At 39.7% G+C, this 22,321-nt stretch overlaps 1 protein-coding gene across 1 annotated transcript; it reads right to left on the reverse strand.

Moving 5' to 3' along the window:
- Positions 1–173: 173 nt before the first annotated feature.
- Positions 174–21,807, reverse strand: LOC129115963 (deoxynucleoside triphosphate triphosphohydrolase SAMHD1-like; the record flags this gene model as incomplete). The annotated part of the gene is made up of 13 exons (XM_054627112.1): positions 21,712–21,807; positions 21,491–21,594; positions 16,775–16,829; positions 11,726–11,886; positions 11,380–11,495; positions 10,356–10,423; positions 8,883–9,023; positions 8,702–8,796; positions 8,412–8,520; positions 7,589–7,680; positions 7,328–7,443; positions 4,976–5,121; positions 174–254 (listed from the first exon to the last, which is right to left on the reverse strand). Coding segments are annotated over exons 1-13 (1,380 nt in total), but the record flags the coding sequence as incomplete, so codon positions are not given.
- Between the last annotated feature and the right edge of the window lie 514 nt (positions 21,808–22,321).

Genomic DNA, 22,321 nt, shown 5'->3' on the forward strand with positions numbered 1-22,321 from the left:
GGAGTGAATTGCTTAAAACCTGGACAATATCTGTGAATGTTGAAGGTGATTGTTTTCCATACGTGAAAGAGAAATGATTTTCCAGAATAAACCCTCGACAGACATCTCTCTGGTGAGTTTTTATTACAGAATTCCCTTCACATGAACTAAAAGTAACTGGACTAAAAACTCACATCCACTTTAAAGTCCTCTGCTGTCAGTCCGTCATCCTGACCGTCTCGGGCCAATTCCTGTTCCCAACCACGCTTCATGGCCTTGGGGAGCGAGGAGAAAAGGTGAGTAGTGAAGAGGGACAAGAGATTTAAAAGTTAACTTCACACACAGCGGACGTACTCTGATCCACATTAAGCAGTTACATTTAAAAACACTGTTTTGGCTCTCTGTCCACAATAAAAGTTTTTCTCACACCAAATTGAGCCATAGTTTATGAACATATAAAGAAAACAAGTTAAGGTATAAGTGTACAAATCTTTATAGAAATATTTAAGTGTGTATGAGGAAAACTGAGCTTTTGCAAAAATAATGGCGTAATCCTGCCCAGTTACTATCAGGGGCCTGTGTGGCAGTAAAGTTAAGAGAAACCTGTAATTTTCTGTGTGATTTCTCATTTAAATGTCTATATAGCCGGTCAAACATCCCAGGTGTTTAACCAGCATCTAAGTTTATTTTGTCAGACGACATCATCATTAATGCCTGAGGGGAAATTCAAGTGTTGCATCGGCATTAAGAGAGAATAAGTACAAATAGAGAAATAAAAATAATAAATAAAATAAGAAGAGCATGCAACCAGTATAAGAGTAGAAACTGTACAAAAACTAAGCAAGAATAAACAAGAGCAATTAAAGACAAACCTACGATGTCGTGAAAAGTTAAAAGATGTAGTGACATGGTAAGATTCATAGCAGTAGGTCTAGTATCGATGTAAACAGTGTTCACCAGAATAATATGTACCGTGGTTAAATAGTACATTTCATGTTAATATGTAAATAGATTGCACTGACAAAGCACGTTTCTACCTAAAAGGACAAAGTGCTTTACTGTTCTCACACACACATTCAACGTATGGACAGGAGGAGCCGGGGATTGAACCACCGACCCAAGTCCACCTCCTCCACAGCTGTGTAGTACCTCTGAGCCGTGATTAGATCACTATAACATACTTTTAATACTGAAATCAGTAACAGTTGTTGCTCTCCCTGAGGTTTCTTCCCTTTTGTTACACGTTGAAAGTATTTTTGGGATGTTTTGCGGGTACAATTGAATAAAATGTAAATAAAAAATAAAAAAGTATTGAATTATTAGAAATATATTATTGACTAATTTGTTGGCTGTCGATGGATATATATATATATATATATATATATATATATATATATACATATATATACATACATCTATACATATAACATATATATATATATATATATATATATATATATATACATATACATATAACATATACATATAACATATATATATATATATATATCTATATATATACATATATATATATATATATATATATATATATATATATATATAGATATAATCCATACATACAAAGAAAACCAAACAAATAAGTTCAGAAATTAAGTTTTGTGTAATAAAATGGAATGACACAGGGGAAAAGTATTGAATGAATCTTAGTGAAATGCATTTAATACTTCGTACAAAAGCCTTTGTTGGTAATGACAGCTTCAGGACGCCTCCTGTATGGAGAAACTAGTGGCATGCATTGCTCAGGTGTGATTTTGGCCCATTCTTCCACACAAACAGTCTTCAAATCTTGAAGGTTCTGTGGACCTCTTCTATGAACTCTGATCTTTAGTTCTTTTCATAGATTTTCTATTGGATTCAAGTCAGGTGATTGGCTGGGCCATTCTAGCAGCTTTATTTTCTTTTTCTGAAACCAGTTGAGAGTTTCCTTGGCTGTGTGTTTGGGATCATTGTCTTGCTGTAATGTCCACCCTCGTTTCATCTTCATCATCCTGCTAGATGGCAGCAGATTTTTATCAAGAATGTCTCGGTACATTTTTCCATTCATCTTTCCTTCAATTATATGAAGTTTGCCAGTGCCGTATGATGAAAAACAGCCCCACACCATGATGTTCCCACCTCCAAACTTCACTGTTGGTATGGTGTTTTTGGGGTGATGTGCAGTGCCATTTGACCTCCAAACATGGTGTATTATGGCATCAAAGAGCAATTTTGGTCTCATCTGACCAGACTATATTCTCCCAGTATTTCACAGGCTTGTCTAAATGTTGTGCAGCAAACTTTAAATGAGCTTCAACATGCTTTTTCTTCAGCAATGGAGTCTTGCGTGGTGAGCGTGCATACAGGCCTGTACCTGCTAATTCCAGGTCTTTCTGAAGCTCTCCACAAGTGGTCCTTGGCTCTTCTGATAATTATTTTCACTCCTCTGTCAGAAATATTGCGAGGAACACCTGGTCGTGGCCGGTTTATGGTGAATGATGTTCTTTCCATTTCCGGATTATGGCCCCAATAGTGCTCACTGGAACATTCAGAAGTTTAGAAATCCTTCTGTAACCAATGCCATCAGTATGTTTTGCATCAATAAGGTTGCGAAGGTCTTGAGAGAGCTCTTTGCTTTTACCCATCATGAGATGTTTCTTGTGTGACACCTTTGTAATGCGACACCTTTTTATAGGCCATCAGTTGGAACTGAACCAGCTGATATTAATTTGCACTGACAAGGGGGCAGGATTGCTTTCTAATTACTGATAGATTTCAGCTGGTGTCTTGGCTTTCCATGACTTTTTGCACCTCCCTTTCTTCATGTGTTCAATACTTTTTCCCTGTGTCATTCCATTTTATTATACAAAACTTAATTTCTGAACTTATTTGTTTGGTTTCTTTGTATGTGTGGATTACTTGGGTTGTTACCGACATCTGGTGAACATTTCATGTCAATTGCACCTTTAGAAATATATTTACTGAGAAAAATGGTGATGTGTTCAATACTTATTTTACCCGCTGTATTGACTGTGATGCAGAGTTTGATTGTTTGCCATCTAAGAGTAACAAAGCAGCATCACCACAAAACACCAGGGGCCTGTTGCTTAAGAGTCTTCATAGATACACAACTAAAACTGAGTGAACACACAAAGACAGAAGTATGCTGAGACATTTTTTTGGTCAGATTAAAACATTTCACAGATCGCGTCACACCAACAAGGTTTTAAAACGTGTGTCATTACACACAGCTATTTGTAGCGCCCTGACACTAATTCATCACATATTTCTGCAAACCATCATCACGGGAAAAATCATCAATATTAAACGTCAGAAGGGTGATCGATGAGTCATAGCGCTCTGTTTACTTTACAAAGTGCTTCACAGTTCAGGATCAAGTTCAACAATCCTGAACATGGAGATTGTGGCTCACATGTAAATAAAAAGCCATGAAATTCATCACTCATACATTTAAAAGTAAGTTTATAAATGTGCCTTTTATTGACATTTTACAACATTGTGTAGACTGCAAAAATTATAATACAATCAGACAATTTGGCAAACAACCTAAAAACAACGTAACCCGTCTCTCAATTTATTCTAAACCGCCTCCTTATCAGATCACCGTCAGCGTTCTTGACTAAAACCTTGTGTATGATTGGTCTAAGTATGCTTGAGGTGCACACATTCTTCCTCTATAAATACCAGTTTCTGTGTGGGAAAGGACGCATGCATGGATGTTTAAACTTAATAACCTAAACTTTATTTCAATGGTCTTGTACATACAGGTACATACAGGAAATCTGACTGGGACTGTATGGCAGTAAAGTTAAGACGGGGCGGCTGTGGCGTAGTGGAGAGCAAGGTAGTTCTCCAATCAGAGGGTCGGTGGTTCGATACCCGGCTTCGGCAGTCGATGTGTCCTTGGGCAAGACACTTAACCCCAAGTTGCTCCCGAAGGCTTGCCATCGGTGTGGACTGGATGTTGCATGAATGTTAGTTAGAGTCTGATGGTGGCACCTTGCATGGTAGCCTGTCATCAGTGTGTGAATGATATGTAATATACTACTGATTGTAAGTCGCTTTGGATAAAAGACTGTAATGTAATGTAATGTAATGTTGACAACTTTGTCACTTCGACGTTTTCAGACAACGTTGGAACCATAAAATAATGATTTGTCAGCCGGGCTTTCTGTCCCACACCTGACTCCATATATCAGCTGTGATTGCATGGTTTTGTTGTTTGCCCACTAACAATAGGACGTTTCACTGTGGGGCGAGGTTTCTACAAAAATTAGTGATTAATGTTAAGGTTTATGCAAGTTGTTTCCACACAAAACGAGAATTACTGCCTCGCGGTTTTATGACTCCTCAAACCAGTCAAGTGGAAGTTTACATCCATGTCTGTCCAAAATGTCATCACTTAATCCCTTTACCCTCACAGACATTTGTATGCAATTGTCATAACCAGCATATTCATTATTTTATGATGGCCAAAGAAATGTTTAGTGAGGTCACCGTGACCTTTGACCACCAACATCTTTGGCCATCAACTTGACTCCAAGTGAATTTGAAGAAACTTGCTCCGGACGTTCCTAAGATAACACGAGAATGGGAGTGACGTGAGCTAAGTGACTCTGACCTTTGACCTCCGTATGCTAATCAGTGCCAAATTTGAAGAGATTCCCTCCAGGCATTTCTTAGATATCGTGTTCATGAGAATAGACCGGATAGACGTACGTACATAAGGAAGGACGTCCCCAAAACGTAACGCCTCCAGCCACGGCTGCTGCCGGCGTGGAGGCATGAAAATGAAACAATCCTCAACCATTAAGTTAAATTCATTATTTCTGTGGATTTGATGGACCTGCTGCCCTGGCATTTGGCCTTTGAGTCCTTAAAATAATTGCCAAAACCAAAGGTCAAGTGGCCTTGTCCTTAAAATGACAAAATTCCAGGCCTGAATGTAACACAGGAACACAACGACAGTAGAGCGTACCTCGATGGAAGGAGTAGGCCTTGTTTCAACCAGGAACCTGTAGTGTTTCCGATCGACGATCCTGCTGAGGATCTGCTTCGCCTCAGCCAGCTCCGCCTTTTTCAGCTCCTCTTTGGTAGAGTAGAGTATTTTTTCATAAACATGATCTACAAGTGAGTTAGAACAAACCAAAGAAAGGGTCACATGATCATTCAGAGTTGCACAAATAAATAATTGACACCATAATCTGAGAGGCATGAATAAAAAAAAAACAATATCAATGTGTAAAATTACTTTTACTACATTTATTTGTTTTTGAATATTAAAAAACTTCAGCAAGTTGCTTCTACTCACAATCGACCATTAGCAAAACTCAATTATCCAATAATACCTAAACAACTAACAGGTTTTGGCAAGTTTGGGATCCTTCTCTGTTGAAGCGATGTGCATAGGGCTTTAAGACGAGCATCTAGAGTTTGGTGGTGTCTTTAATTTAGTCTAAAGTGTAAGTAAAGGATTAAACGATGTCTTTACCTGCTCTGACGTGCCTGCAACCATGAGCATGTCCATCACACTGGTTAACTACCTGTAGCACTGAGACCTGACTGACTGCAACGTCTACTGTGTAGTATTCCTAAATGTGTGTGATTCTAGTTCCTGATGTATCAAAGTCTAGGGTCATGTTAACAGCTCAGTCCTGCTTTTTATTGGATTTGATCAAGTTTACATGATTTTACACTCCAACCACCTCACCCAAACAGGGTACCTCATGTAACCCTGTTAAAAAGTACCCTACGTTGTAATAAAAATGTTAAGATAATAGTTATGTTGATAAATAAGATAAACATTAGGTCTTGTTAAACGCATGGTTAAGAAAGCAATTTCATACGAAGTTTATGGATGGTTCCTAAATAGATTAAAACTGTAGAGTATAATAAATAAGTTTGAAAGGTACAGATGTATACTTTTATTTTTGTTTTACTTTGAAGAGTTCATGTGGTTAAAGGCAGTAGGATTCGTGAATAAAGGTAATACTGGTTGTTCATTGGTTGAGATAGGTGGGGTCACAGGTGGCAGATTTGTGAAAGTTTGTGCAAATAAATATGTAGGTGGTGTCTAAGATTATCTACTCGACAATCTGCACCAGATACTCATTCTACATCTAAGCTGCAAGTAACTGGAGATATTTCAGCTCGAAGTTTATCGCATAGTTATCCACGTGTTTATGCTAGTGTTTTATTAGCATTCATTAGCAAAGTGAATGGACTATTAGCCACTGTATAGCTAACACAGCTTACGCTATTGGCATTAAGTCATTGTTTTCGACGTGAGGACTCTGAGGATTCATCCGTTGGGGCTACAAACTACCAGGTCAACGTGCAGTGACGGAGTTCATCGGACCACGTGGTCCGGACCGCCATATTGGACAGCTGCCCGCTGTTTTAAAGAACTCAGGGCCCTTCCCTGACTAAACTAGGGATAAGTGGGCTACACACACAAACATACTGGTTAGTCATCATCCTAAAAAAATCTGAGTTATGATCTTCCATGTTTTGGCAGTTGTGATTCCGGGGACTCCAGTGTCGCCGACTTTGCCGACTTTGCCAGGCAGCGGCGCCCAGCGCGTCAATAACATCCCAAACACATGATTCCCTCTGAGTGGTTTCTGTGACATGAGACAACTTTAAAAAACGAACAGGTCCTCGGCGATTTAGAGCAGAGATTGCTGTTAATATTTCTCACTCTTCAAAAAAAAGTAATTTTATCTGCTTGACTATTTGTTTAATCTTTTAAATTTGCCTGGGTGGTTAAAAACTAATTTTTCTGTGGTGTGATGAGCTCAGATGACATATCTATTATAGTTTTACCGGGACTTTAACATATTTAAGAAAATTGTCAAAAGGTTTTATATCACTGTTAAATATAATAAAATAATAACACAAGTGATAATACTGACAGCAGTCTAACATGTTTGGACAATTGAGCATCTTTTAAACTACTGTGTACTTTTAAAATGTACTGTGTGTTCCAATACTCATACTACCATTCTATTTAGGGGCCGCAAAAAATATTTAGTTTGTCCAAATACATAGGTTGTCAAATGCAATATGCCAAAAATACCAGGATGTTCTACTGCATCCGGTCGCATCAGGGTCAAAGTTCAAGGTGCAATATTATGATGTAGTAATACGTCCAATTGAATGCAATCTGAATTCAAAATAATGTACTTTGTAAGGGCAACTGAAGTATGTTCAAAAAGGAAAAAGGAAAAGTGATTTGGACCTGTGTTTGTATTTGTTAAACACAGATGGTGGTTCGCCTGCCCACTTCCTCCCCGTGTCTTCATGTTAGAACACGGCGGTTTCTACAGACCTGTCAGCTTGGTGTAGGCCTTCATGTCGTCTATGGCTGTGGAGAGAGTGAACATCTTTCCTCCTGAGCCTTCAATCTGGATGTGCTTGTCTGCTTTTAAAAAGGCCTCTGTGATCCTGAATAATCACATTATCACTTTTTAAAACATTTATTACTGCATAACATGCAAGAGAGTGAATGATGAAGAAAACAAAATAAGCTACAGCTTAAAAAGGTGAATGTTGTTATTAGAGTGCCAACATGGGAAAGGTAGCTACTCACATAATCTCAATGATGTTGCTCACTTTGTGCTGGCAGGCTCTGCTGTGGAGGCTGTATCTTAGGTGGAACAAGTCGTACATATTGTTCACCTCCTGTGGAGAGCATAGCTTCTACTTTAGTCACAACTAATAACAGTTGTGGTTTAAAATCGGATTGAAAAAAGCAGGGTCCATATTGAAGGAATTATGGGTCAAAATATTAATTTATTCATCATCTGTATCCTCTTATCCTGTTAAGGGTCGCGGGGGCTGGAGCTGATCCCAGCTGTCACATGTCGGTAACCAGGTAACCAGACTATCACAGGGCTGACACATGTAGACAGACAACCATTCACCCTCACATCCACACCTACAGGAAATTTAGAGTCATCAATTAACCTAAGCAGCATGTCTTTGGAAGCAGGAGAACCCGGAGAGAACCCACAGTGACACGGGGAGAACATGCAAACTCCACACAGAAGGCTGTCTAGTCGGGAATTGAACCCCTCCTGATAACGGACATCTCGAAGGGCATTATGCCACTTACACCATGGTCACTTGCTGAAGAAAAACTAATTAAGACCCTTAATTTATATTTCAGTGCATTTTGCAAACAAAATCAAGATTAAAGCAAGATTAAAGGAAGATTAAAAGTCTATAACCTAGTTAATAATAGTGAAAACTGTAAAACTGCTTTTTTCTCTCTGACGATATTCGTGATATAAATATTTCATATTCTGACTTCCCTAGCAGTAACGTAGCTCATCGGGCAATCCTTATTGTTAGACCCTGAAATGGTTTGTTGTTTTAAAAGCTGATCAAAAAAGAAGTAACAAAGTCAGCACCTTGTCTCTCATGCAGATTTGCATTTGTCCGTCCACCTCGCACACCCTGGCAAACTTTATGAAGCGGAGATGGTCAAAGCTGCTCTTGATGCCCAGGTGGTAGGCGTCCCTGAGAAGAGACAGAGTGAGGAAATATGAAAAGAAAATGGGCTTATTACGTTAAACTAATCAAAGCACCCTGCCAATGCTGCACATTGTTAGAATAACCAGGAGAACATTGTAATTGTTTGGGGGAAATAATACGTTGCAAAGTGTGAATTGCTTCTCAGTCTCTGTTCAACAAGCCCCACCTGGCAAGGTAGTCAAACTTGTCCACATCAATGCCATTTCTTTTGTTGGCCACGATTTCATAGAGGAAGGGCTTATCTGGACGGGCTTCATGTGTCTGCGGAGATGACAGCACAACAGTGGCATTAGAATGGCTGCTGGAGCAATAATCATGATGATACTGACTGATTTCACACAATTCACAAAGACACGTGCCTCTCCTGTAATCAACTCTTTAATGAAATCCATGTCATCGGACAGTTGCAGGCCGTAACGCCTCATTTCCTTCTTCAGTTCATGACTCTTCACCATGTGTTTAAACAGTTTAACAGAGGCTTCCTCATGCTGCAAGATAAACAGATTCGTTAAAATATTAACACGAGAATTAAAAATCTCTACAGGATACACAGATATGAATGCTTGTCCTATTTCTCACATTTGATTCAAAAATCTGCACAAACTCTGCCTTGTGAATAGCAAAGAAAATTCAGTTATTGCAAGGTTTTGTGCATGTTCATTGCTCTACGGTTTGTTGTTTAAATGATGTTGCTGACATTTATTAAAGCAATAATTGCACTGCTACGAGATGCCGGTTCAGACTCTGCCACAGCTTCTTTCAGGTCTTTGTGGGCTTATCACGGTCTCTGTTCTCTACTCTTCATCACTCTTCCTCATTTGTGTCTGTAACCGTCACGTTAAACTCCCACTGCCACCTCTTTACAACACATTTTAAAACTTTAAACCATTACAAGTAATCTGAAACATTTACACAGATCCTCCCAGAATAGAGGGCGGGTCTTTGTGGGAGAATTAACCATGACGTCTCTGGATCCTTCACTCAGAGGCTTCTCTTTGGCGTTTCTTTATTTTAATTGAAAAATTTGAATAACAAATACGTTTTACATATAGGGCTTGTCTGACATGGTAGGATAGTTCTGATTTTCTTTTCCCTTTTCAACACTCTCCGCTCCACTCTTCAAACGCCGGCATTAAGTATGTTGTCATTAAATTGACGTTAGATTCAGGCAGATGCGTTGGTCTCTAGTGATTGGTTCCCAAAACATCCAACCCCCTACCTCCCATGGAAATGGATTAGAGTGGAGACAATGTCAGACAAAGATGTACACAGAGTGAGGTTAGTTGACAATTCTGTCTGATATCAGTCAACTTATCTGTAGTGGTGGGGAAAAAATGAATTCATTAGAATCCAAATTCTTCTTTTCTAAGATTCCGAATCAATTCACCACTTTCAAAATCAATTATTAAAAATAATTGTTTCTAACATAGAACATATATTGCATTTGAATATGAAAATGAGTATTTGATGGAGTAAAAAAAGCAGCACTACTGTCTGTGTGCACACAAAACGCACTTCAAGACCAGAGCAACACAACGTCACTGATATCGATTTAAAGTGAAATGTAGCGTTACGTCCAGCTTAACGTGATATTTACTGGAAGTGACAATAAAGCCAACGGTCAATAGGAATCTTTTAGGCGATTTCCCTCCAGGCCTCCATTTATTAAACAGGCAGCATTTTCTTTTCCTGTACAACCTGAACTTGTTGTTCTTGAAGTCACTGAGAATTGATAAATACCGACACTGAACCATCTGCTACAGAGACCCATAATCCCTCTCCTCTCCCGAGACTTCAACGGTTAGTTTGATGTTTCTTACCTTCCATTTTTTTTCTGGACGTGCTTGGCGGATGAACTTTTCAAAAAGATGGGAAAAAGGCCCATGTCCTAGATATGGATGAATAAATAAGAGTTCATTTGCAAAAACGGATTTAAAAACCCATAAAACTGGTGTTGAGTTATTCAATGTGTGTACTGGTAGTTGGAGAGGTGCCAGTTCATCTCCTGGGTACTGCCAAAGTGCCCTTGTGCCAGACCTCTAACGTCTCTCTCCCAGCGTGTGTGCAAATCCAACAACATTATAACTTTCATTAAAGGAACAACAAACCGGTAGTCATGTCATACTCACACCTCTGCTGTGTGGGTCTTAAAAAAACTTTCTGTCTAAATGCAGTGCAAACTTCAACAGAATTTCCAAAAATATTTAACTTCACCTGTTAGTGATGACTCAGAGTGTATATGATTAATACAATCTCAGATATCTACTGCTTATTATGTCTCCAAATAATAGAAGACCCGCAGCGGGGAAATTTGCAGGCTTACAGCATTATTGGGTGTATTATTTTCTGTGTGTACAAACAGTGCAACAATATCAATACCTTCCAGGCAAGACTGTCTGAAAATGTGCGCACTTGCTGTATATTTAAATGATGATCACACTTTCTGAAAATATTTCACATTAAAGGCCCTCCCAGCAGGTCAAAGGGCATCATCTTTCACCTTTCCTTTTAAGCGTTTAGGCTAGATGATCTACACAAACTGTTGTTTTAATTGGCAGTAGCTCAACAATCAAATGAAAACAGTACTTTTGTTAAGAGAAACATAGATTGTGCAATGGTTAACATGAAAAGATACATGAGAATGTATTTTACTGTCTGCCTTGATTCGGGACCAGTCTTTCATTTTTACTGCATTCTCTACCCCTCACCACTAGAGCAACACAAGTCTTCATTTGACAATTTGTAAATAGTTTCACTTTCGTTTTCACTCTAAACCACACCCAGCTATAACCATTTCAATCTATTGTTAGATGTAATAGTGACAGTAAGGTGTGTGTCACTCACCCAGGTCATGGCAAAGACCAGCAATCTGCACACAAAGGACGTCTCTGTCATTGATGTCGAGTTCTGGCTGCCTTGTTTTCAGAGCTTTTGCAAGCTCTCCTGCCAAGTACGCCACCCTTTACCCCGACATACAACACACAACAAAAAACTCATTACACAATGACAGCTCGAGTATCCTGCTGCCAAACTGGAAGTATGAACATTTATTATACCTATACCAAGGTATGCAATATGTTTACTTTGGTTTTATTGATTGTATTAGGTCCTTTACTGCAAACCAGTCTTTGCTCTATTTGGAGTGTGATTACCTTAAGACACTAAACTATCTGACAACAAAGAGACGTACCCAATGCTGTGTTCAAAGCGGTTGTGGGATGCTCCTGGGTAAACAAAGTAGACCCCTCCGAGCTGCTTGATGTATCGCAGCCTCTGGAATTGAGGCGTGTCTATCATTTTGACGAGAAGAGGGTGTAACTCCACCGTGCCGTGGATGGGATCATTGAACACCTGGGAGAACATATAGAACAACAAAATGACATTCTAAATGTCCTCAAAAGAGTACCAGTAAAACCAGACCCAGTTCTCCTGAGCGCTCTGCAGCTTTTCTTAACCACTGCAGAGGTAGTTCCAAACAGTTAGATTAAATTGCAATAACAAAGCTAGCTATTTGTGAGCTAAAAGCGCTCAAGAAATCACACAGATTAACAGTGAACTTTTATTAAAACAAAGCTGAATTTCAATGACCAGTTTTGTTTGAGTACGCCAATCTCAACACATCATCCCATAGAGATAAATCACAGTAGATTTTTTTTTTTAGCAGTGATAGTATCATATCATGGTAGTATTACAAGATTAAAAGGGATTTTCCACTCAAAACATTCTACAAATGTTCACGTGACACCGGTACCACCGAAAGTGTTTCTTGCACCAACATGAAGCCGAAGCTTCAAATGTTTGACTAAAAAACTCGCCGATAGGATCATCGAGCTCCGGGTAGGACAAAGTAGGACAAAAAAATTGGACACACAAAGTCTATTTTTTATTCTAAAGAGTACCAGTAAATACAGAGAGTGATTCATGAACATTTTTCTTCTCATTTCAAAGTGATATCTTCCTCATCTTCATTTTTTTTTGCTAAAAACTGATGATGGATCCAACAATAGACAGTTTATTTACTGAACCTTGCATCTGACAAACTTCTTTGCTGTTTATTCTACAAGCGCTTCAGCTTTGCTTCGTTTAGTTTCCCTTATTTGTCCAGCACTGAAAAGTGTAAAGTGCGGATAAACACATGATATATTACCTTGTGTGGTATCTCTATAGAAAATGGAGAAAAAAGAAAATACAGAAGAACATATTAGGGAATGAGCTCGAGAGAGAGAAAGGTCAGTTGTGAAACCTAAAAAAAAATCCAGTGAGGTGGATGCTGTTGAAACAAATAAGTTCCTCAAATTCAGAGATTTTTGTTTTGTTCACACTTCGTTCTATTCTGGATTGTAATCATTTTTAGACATTACAATCTTTGTTAACAAACGGAAACACTTACCCATGGCAATCGTCGTCGATGGGATCTTCTTCAGCGTTTTGATGCTTTCAGAGGTTATATATGCTTCTAACCAAAGTTAGGATTGTAACACAGATAATGTTGTATCAAGATGTTTGAACAGCTGATCAGACCTGTACTAAACACACACAGGGTTCCAACAATACCTGGCTTTTATGTCTCTGCCACACCTATCTGATTGGTCACTTCCCTCATATTCAAATATCTTTCTGTGGTTAGACATTGAAAACATTTCATGAAAAAAACCAACGAACTGAAACAGGTTTAGAACTTGCCCACAAACGCAGCAGAACAAGTAGCCTTATATATAAATATAAAGGCCTTTGATTGTGGTAATGATGAATCTCTGAAATGTGTTCAGGTGGTATTATTCAGTATTCAGCAGCATATTTTTAAATTGGCGTATTTAGTCACGATATGAGATTTTTATATCACTATCATTGTCAGAGGAAATATCTCACTCTTGAGGTTTTCATGATAACTACTAAGAATATTTAAAATGTAGCTAATGAACTCAAATATTTACTAGGAGTGCAACAGATCACACAACTCACGATTCAGATCGATTCACGCTTTTGAGTCACTGATCAGATAAGCAGAAAAAAAAGAGCAGATATAACTTTTAGGGCTTTCTTTTGCCGCCAATACCGATTGACGATTGTCGATGAGCCACACCTGCCGATAACAGGTGTTGTTTTAAGTTGCTTTGTTATAGCCGCATGTTTACAAGGCTCCAGACACATTTATTTCACCAAAGTCCCAGAAAATCAATTGAACCGCTCGGAAGTCAGTGTCAACTTGCAAATGTTGATTTATTTTCTTCGGTGGGTCACGGATTTACTTCGGTCCATTACACCACTAGCTATCACCATCAACTATATCCTGTTTGTTTAATTCAGACTTGGGCGAACCAGATCTGTGGAGTCTGGAGTCTGAGCTGAAGGAGTTTCTGGTGAACCTGCATGATTTCATCTGGTTTCACCAGAATCCGACCCAGTGACTCTGATGACGAGCTTTAAGAATAACTATATAGAAACAGACAATCTTCTCTCTGAAGGTCTCCTTTACTGATGGAGGGCTATAGAGGATCAGGACTAAACTGAGACGGATTCTGAAATTTGAATGAAAGAAGCTGTGGCAGAGTCTGAACCGGCATCTCGTAGCAGTGCAATTATTGCTTTAATAAATGTCAGCAATATCATTTAAACAACAAACTGTAGAGCAACGAACATGCACAAAACCTTACAATATTTTTTTTTGCTATTCACAAGACATTTTGTTTGTGCGTTTGTGCAGATTTTTGAATCAAATGTGAGAAATACGACAAGCATTCATATCTGTGTATCCTGTAGAGATGGGCTCTTTTATTTTTAATTCTCGTGTTAATATTCTAACGAATCTGTTTATCTTACAGCATGAGGAAGCCTCTCTAACATTGTTTGACTACATGGTGGAGAGTAATAACCTGAAGGAGGAAATGAGGCATTATGGCCTGCAGCTGCCCGCTGACATGGAGTTCATTAGAGAGTTGATTACAGGAGAGGCACGTGTCTTTGTGAATTGTGTGAAATCAGTCAGTATCATCATGATTATTGCTCCAGCAGCCATTCTAATGCCACTGTTGTGCTGTCATCTCCGCAGACACGTGAAGGTCGTCCAGATAAGCCCTTCCTCTATGAAATCGTGGCCAACAAAAGAAATGGCATTGATGTGGACAAGTTTGACTACCTTGCCAGGTGGGGCTTGTTGAACAGTGACTGAGAAGCAATTCACACTTTGCAACGTATTATTTCCCCTGAACAATTACAATGTTCTCCTGGTTATTCTAACAATGTGCAGCATTGGCAGGGTGCTTTGATTAGTTTAACGTAATAAGCCTATTTTCTTTTCATATTTGCTCACTCTGTCTCTTCTCAGGGACGCCTACCACCTGGGCATCAAGAGCAGCTTTGACCATCGCCGCTTCATAAAGTTTGCCAGGGTGTGCGAGGCTGACGGAGAATATCAAATCTGCGTGAGAGACAAGGTGCTGACTTTGTTACTTCTTCTTTTTTGATCAGCTTTATTAGAATATATGAAATATTTATATCACGGATATTGTAAGAGAAAAAAAAGCACAGTTTTATAGTTTTCACTATTATTAACCATGTTATTGACTTTGAATCTTGCTGGCATAACGTTAGCTTTCCGGCTCGTAGCTGAGTCAAAGGTTTAAACGAGCTGAGCGGACTAGAAATAGCAGATGAAATCATGCAGATCCTGCCTGCTGGGCCGCAGCCTTCCCCGGGTCCCGTCTCAGCTTGGCCGCAGCTTCCTCGCTTCGTGTTCCTCGCTTCGTGTTCCTCGCTTCCCGTTCCTCACTTCCCGTTCCTCACTTCCCGTTCCTCGCTTCCCGTTCACGCAGGGCCGCAGCTTTCCTCGCTTCCTGTTCCTCGCTTCCCGTTCCTCGCTTGCGGTTCCGATAGAAATGTGCAAGTCAGTTAAGTTTATACAGAAGCTGGCCCGCTACAAACGACACAATTGTAAAAAATGGCTGCCGCTCTGACCATCCTGCTGCATCCACACCTGTGTTTTTTTCAACTGCTGATCCCAACGACCTCAAAGCCTGAATCCTCAGGAACTTCACTGACGTCACCTGGTAAATGGTCTTGAAATGGTGTAAATACAAATTGCTGCAACACTTTGCTGCAACATATCACATTACCATGACAACGTCAAAAAATATTATGCACAATTGATTGATATTTTAATTTTTATACACCCTAATTTGAACGGATACCAGGCTCTTTCCTCACAAGATACTTCAAATAATCTATTCACTCGTTTTTGTAAAATCAGCTTCAATGAGAATATAAATGTTTCATGAATAAATCTGAGTGAAATAATCTCTGCTTCCATTCCTCTGATTTCATGAGTTTCTATGTTTCATTTTTAATCCAATCCAATCCAATCCACTTTATTTATATAGCACAGTTTAAACAAACACAAGGGTTTCCAAAGTGCTGCACACAGAAAAAGAGATAAAATAAGTATAAAATAAGTAAAAACACATGACCCACCCAACACTTCTACATCACATCAACACGCCATCTAGTGTCCAAAGGCCAAATAAAAAAGGTGCGTTTTTACCAAGGTTTTAAAGAGACACAGGGATGTAGTTTGTCTAATATGGAGTGGCAAAGTGTTCCACAATTTTGGGGCTGCTACCGCAAAGGCACGTTCTCCTCTGTGTTTTAGCCTGGTACGGGGTGTGGCCAAAAACAGCTGCTCAGCTGACCTAAGAGAACGGCTAGGAGTGTAGGGTTTTAGCAGCTCGGAGAGGTATGGTGGGGCAAGGCCATTTAAGGCTTTAAACGCAAATAAAAGTATTTTAAAATGAATCCTAAAACGTACAGGTAGCCAGTGCAATGAAGCCAGAATAGGTGTAATGTGGTCGTACTTTCTAGTGTTAGTCAAGAGACGAGCTGCGGCATTTTGAACTAATTGGAGGCGGGCAATGGAGGCCTCACTAATCCCCATGTAAAGTGCATTACAGTAGTCCAGCCGGGTGGTCACAAACGCATGGATTACTGTTTCAAAATGCTGTCTCTGAAGCATTGGTTTAATTTTTGCCAGCTGCCTTAGCTGGAAGAAGCTGGACTTCACCACAGCTTTTACCTGGGTGTCAAATTTGAGGTCAGTGTCCACCTTAACCCCCAGGTTATTTAAGATTGGCCTACGGAACTGTTCCAGGTAGCCTAGGTCAACCAGGGGGGACACACCAGAGCCACTGAAAACCATAACCTCTGTCTTTTTTTCATTAAAATTTAAAAAGTTTAGGGACATCCAAGCTTTAATGTCTTGCAGGCAGTCTAACAAAGGCTTAATGCTGTACGCTTCTGACTTTCTAAGAGGAACATAAATCTGGCTGTCATCAGCATAGCAATGAAAAGAAATACCATGCTTCCTAAGAATTGAGCCAAGTGGGAGTAAATAAAGGGAAAATAAAAGGGGGCCAAGCACCGAACCCTGCGGAACCCCAGGGTTCCTTAATCCTTAATGTCTCGGTGTAAATGTAATTTGCCAGGCTGAACATCCATATACCGTCCTCTTTGTTGTTAAACGTCACATTGCTGTGAATTGTGGGTAATTCCCTTGAGCAAAGTGTGCAGAAATATGGATTTAATAAAAGTGTAGAATGTCTGCGAGAAAGACCGATTTGACAGCGGGACAGAACTAAACACACAGAATTTACAGGAATGCGCATCAAAATCTGTGAATTTGGAGATTGGGATTGGGCCAAAACCATTGCCAACCAGTTGCCCTCAGACTTTTTGCCTCCTCTCCCACATGCACTTCCCCCATCTGCTCTGCAGTCACCTGGCATTCCCAAACCTGCACCTCATTCCCTCATCAGCCTCTCAAACCGGCCCAGTTCCATACATTCCCTGAAGGATCGTCAAAGTAACGCCTCATACCATTGCTTTCTAGGCGCCGTAGTTTTGTTATCTACATTCTTTTATGTATTACCTCTCTGTTTGAACTGACTTCCTGGTTTTGACGCCTACCCAACACACGCTTCTCTAAGCTTTTGTATTTCTTTTTAAATTTTGTTTGCCATTAAAACCCTGAACTGCTCAGTTATCTGCATTTGGATCCTCACCGTCACCAGCTGTAACTAAAGGACCTTGGCCCAGAAATAAGGTGATAGCATGTCGCTGACGCAAAAGAAAACTGTATAACATATCTGATGTCAGTTCTAAAGGCTTCTGAGGTTATTGGACATTACAGCAACGAGAGTGTAACAAAGTGTTATCTGCTCCAAAAGCATCTTAAAACCACCCTCCGTGAACTCCAAACCAGAAAATATCTTCTTACGAGACATAAGCTGATTTCTTGCCGTTGAAAGAAGCACAGCTTTAAAGTTCAAATTTGCTCTAGGACTGGAGGAGAATATCAAACGTGACTTCTAGAGATGGACCCATCTTTAGCTTTAAGATGAATATATCGCTACAACTTAGAATAAACCAACACCAACTAAAGGTGAGACAGCGTCATCAAAGAAGAACTCTTTGACATGATTGTAGATCAGTTAAACTTTTTTTTCACACTCAGGACAATAAGAAGATACACATTTATACAAAGGCCTACCAATGACCGAAGAAGAAGCAGCTGTAACAATGTCTCCACAGATGGGATCTGGAGCGTGTACTGCTAAACCTTATGTATGACAAAACCGAGATGATTTCATTTTCAGAGTCATTAAAGCTAGGGTGGGCGAAAACAGCCGTTGAGATTCCGTCGCGTGCTCTCTGGCCTCTCCCTGCCACGCTACCTGCTGTAGCTCCTCCCACCGAACGTCAGTTATGCGCGTTCATGTGAATTCAGTTACATTGATAGGAAGACGAAACACGCAGGGACGCACCAACGTCGTTGCCAAGGTGACCGGACAGTCCCACAGCCAATAAGAACGGAGAATCGGAGCCTCGCTCTGATTGGTCAAAGTGTACATGAGCGGTGGCAATTTTTGGGTGCGGCCCACAGAGGCAGGGGAGAGCAAAGTTATGAGCAGATATTCTCAGAGCACTTCACCTACATATAGCTGACTGGCTATTAGGACAGTTTTGCCAAATATTACAGTAAAGAAATGACCCACCCTAGCTTTAAGCGGGCAAATCAATTCATACATGAGATTTCTTAAAACAGTTTGAAAAGTATTGACTCCTGCAGTCACAATCATTTCACCTACGTTACACCATCTCGGTCTCTTAAGTCATAATCTCATACCTTCATTATAAACTATTTGAAGTCTCTTAAGGTGTTTTGTTGTAGTTTGACCACAAGTGTGCAGTATAGAGTGGTGTACAAAATGCTCTAAACAAAGACGTCTTCAGTCCATATGTATACATACTAAACTTGCGTGTTTAGAGAGTCTTCTATAATTCTGAATTCCAACCAGTTTCAGTCCAAAGGTTATGACAAAAGAGAACACTGTACTTAGTTGAGCACAGAGGGAATGTTTTATCGGTTCACTTACTGTAAAGCAAACTGTACTTTTAAGAGCTGAGCCACACTGTCATCTTGTGGCCATTTTTCGTGTAGTTGGCCAAAAGTAAAAGAGGTACAAAAGGTAAATTCAGATAGAAGTGTGTAAAGATTATTAAACATAAATCAGCTCAGAAAAACACAGAATATTCGAGTGTTACACTAAACATCCTGGCATTTGGGCAGTTACATCTCTTCCTTACGAACCCGACAGTCAACAAATTGTTTCACATCCAGTAGAGACCAGTCCACCGTGGACAGACCCAGATCCAGCTTCACCGCAGTCTTCGACCTGCAGTCGGCGCTCCGGAGGGAGGAGGAGAGCTCAGCTCCCGGCAGAAGCAGCGTCTCCTCCTCCTCCTCCAGGAGCAGAGCTTCTCCTCTCTGGGAGTCAACACCGACACCACGCTGCTGGAGACCAAGACTGTATTGCTGGACTCGCTGGAGGGAAGGGAGGCACGGGAGAACCAGAACCAGGACTGAGCGAAGCAGACTGTCAGACCCTGCTGCAGTAAAATGAGAGGTTTTCTAAAGGGACTCTGGTGCTCTGAAACAATACCGTTTTTGTCCACAGGGACCGCCAAAACAACACAAAATGGTAGTTCCTTGTGAAAGATTGTAAAAGTTAAACTTTAGATAAATATTCATAAATAGGTTGTAATATGCATGAATGTTTTTATAATGAATTATTGTAAAAGTGTGTGTGTGTGTGTGTGTGTGTGTGTGTGTGTGTGTGTGTGTGTGTGTGTGTGTGTGTGTGTGTGTGTGTGTGTGTGTGTTCATGGCACCATGGTGATGTTTCTGCATTGATCCTGTGACTTGGATCACCTCATCATTTTACCAGACTCCTTTCACGTTTTAACATTTTGTTCACATAAGGTTTTTCTTTGACGACGCAATCCATTGTTGAAATATTTAGCAGATCCGGCGCCACAGCTGAGAAAACACGTGTATGATAACATCTGGTGCACGATGACACACAAGAAAGAGAAAAAGAGTTTTATTTCAAATAGAGCAGGTAAAATACGTTATTAACCCATCACACTAGAAATACAGTAGAAAGGTTCTTATATCCTTTGGTAGGTTTCCCTTTACAGCCCCATTACATATTAATAATCCAATACATTTTCACACCAAGAGCAAAACACAACACCCAAAGTTTGTCTTAAAGACATTCATACACATGATTACATCAAAGAAAGACAGTTGAGCTATATAGTATGAGTACAGTGAGTACAGGGATATATAATGTCATGATGACAGTAATATTAATCATAATTCCTATTTCATATTGATAGATTAAAAACAAACTGCTTCCCAAGAGCCAGTTTCAGAAGATATAATCGTTCAAATCGTTGCCACCAATAAAAGAGACATTTTAAAACAACAATAAAGGACCAAACACCAAAAACAACCTCTAATCAAACATCACTCAAAGTCAAAATAATATCTAATCAGATTACCACATTAACTCACACGATTAATATAAAAACCAAACACCACTAAATATATCAAATCCCTAAACCACAAACTAAATGTTCACTCTGCTGGTTTGACCGTTGGCTGAATGACGATGGATTTAACAGAATTACACAATGGCAGGCTTCAGGTGGTTCTCAACACCGATTCTGTTTAAAATGTGACATAATAATCAGCTGCAGATGGAAAAATAAAGCTGAGTACAAAATGATCAAAGCAAAACAAAGGTATGTGTATAATATTCGACAGGGCATGAATTTGCAATAAAGATCCTCATTACTTTTAAATCATTTGTTTTTGGAGAAAAATTGTGACTTGAGATTTACTCTATATGCTGTGCCTGTTAACATGCCCTCCTTGTAGAATGTTTTAATCATAATCAACCATAATGAGTATCAGGTATTGTTGGCTATTTATTTATCAGTTTAAATCTTCATTTTCCAAAACTGCTTCGTTCATTGTTTTGGATATTTGTCTCCAGTGGTTGGGCTCTGGTCTTACTGTGGGTTCCTCTGCATGAAATAAAGACAAAAGTACATCAGTATCAGAAACAAGAGCAGTGCTGAGCGAGAGATCCTATTCAACATCACTGAAGCAGTGACTAGACTGAAATGATCAGTGGACTGACAGAAGATTAACGGATTTATGAATAATTATTCAAACTAAAGTGTTATGTGAAAGTGAAGGAGCATTGGTGGGACAAAACGAGCTAAATGAGACCTTGGACTTTAGTTGATTGTTATTTTACCTATTCTCTTACATCAATAGATCAAACTATACTAATAGTCTACTGAGATAATAATCATTAAGAAAAATTATCATTAGCAGCAGACCTGGACAGCAGTAACTCCAGATCCAAGGTCAAAGAGCAAACCTCTCCTTCCTAACTCATGTCTCCATCCTCATGAGTGTAACATAACATATAATACACAGAACCCCGCACCCTCCACAGTACTTTAAATACATTATACTATATTTTACAGCCTAAACCTAAATATTACCTGAGGATTATTTAGAATTGGCGAGCCTTTTGTTTGGCACCACCTGACCACGTGCTCTTGGGCAGCGTTCACACTGGGCTCATCAGTCTTCTTACAGTAAATCCTGATCAGCTTCTCAGAGAAGCATTGTGGCTGTGACATGGATCTCTGACAGGAATGAAAGCAGCATACATTAGAGAATAATGACATACAAAGAAATACACACCAGCTAATGCAACGAAAGATTAAGATTAAAACTGTTGTGGTCATTGCGTTAGTTCTGACCTGGTCCTGGGGGAGCCTGAATCCTTCATCAGGGTTTCTCTTCCTGTAGAACCGCACCCGATCAATGGGGTTCTTGTTTTTCCTCCCATAGTCCATTTTAACGATCTAAAAGAGACAGACGCCTGTTTTTACTTTCACATGTAAATTATGAAGGAAGGCGACATCTCACAAATTAAAAAGATGTTCAACAAATCCCAAGATTTTCAGAAAAAAGTGACGTGTAGCAGGAGAATGACCAGTTTAAACATATAACATCATATTCATTTAATGTTCTAAGGGAAGATCTGAGATAGGGTTCTCCCCATAGAAAAAGAATAGAATTAGAAAGAACATTAACGTGCTTTCAGTGGAAATTTGACTAGTGAAAAAGAAAACGTCTTTTGTTGTTATGGTTGGTCTTTAAAGTAGCTCACTGAAAAGAGAGCGGACGCAGCTCCTGAACGAATGGCTGGCTAGTTTAGTTAGTTAGTTAGTTAGTTAGCTAGTTAGTTAGCTAGTTAGTTAGCTTGTCCATCCCCTGAGCAGTTAGTGAGGCAGAGGGACCGTTGGACCCAGCACTGCAGTTGGCCAACAGCCCGCTGTTTGACTCTTTATCTGTAACCTGTGTAGC

Source organism: Anoplopoma fimbria, unplaced genomic scaffold (genome assembly GCF_027596085.1).
Source record: "Anoplopoma fimbria isolate UVic2021 breed Golden Eagle Sablefish unplaced genomic scaffold, Afim_UVic_2022 Un_contig_7794_pilon_pilon, whole genome shotgun sequence".
Taxonomy (NCBI): Eukaryota; Metazoa; Chordata; class Actinopteri; order Perciformes; family Anoplopomatidae; genus Anoplopoma; species Anoplopoma fimbria.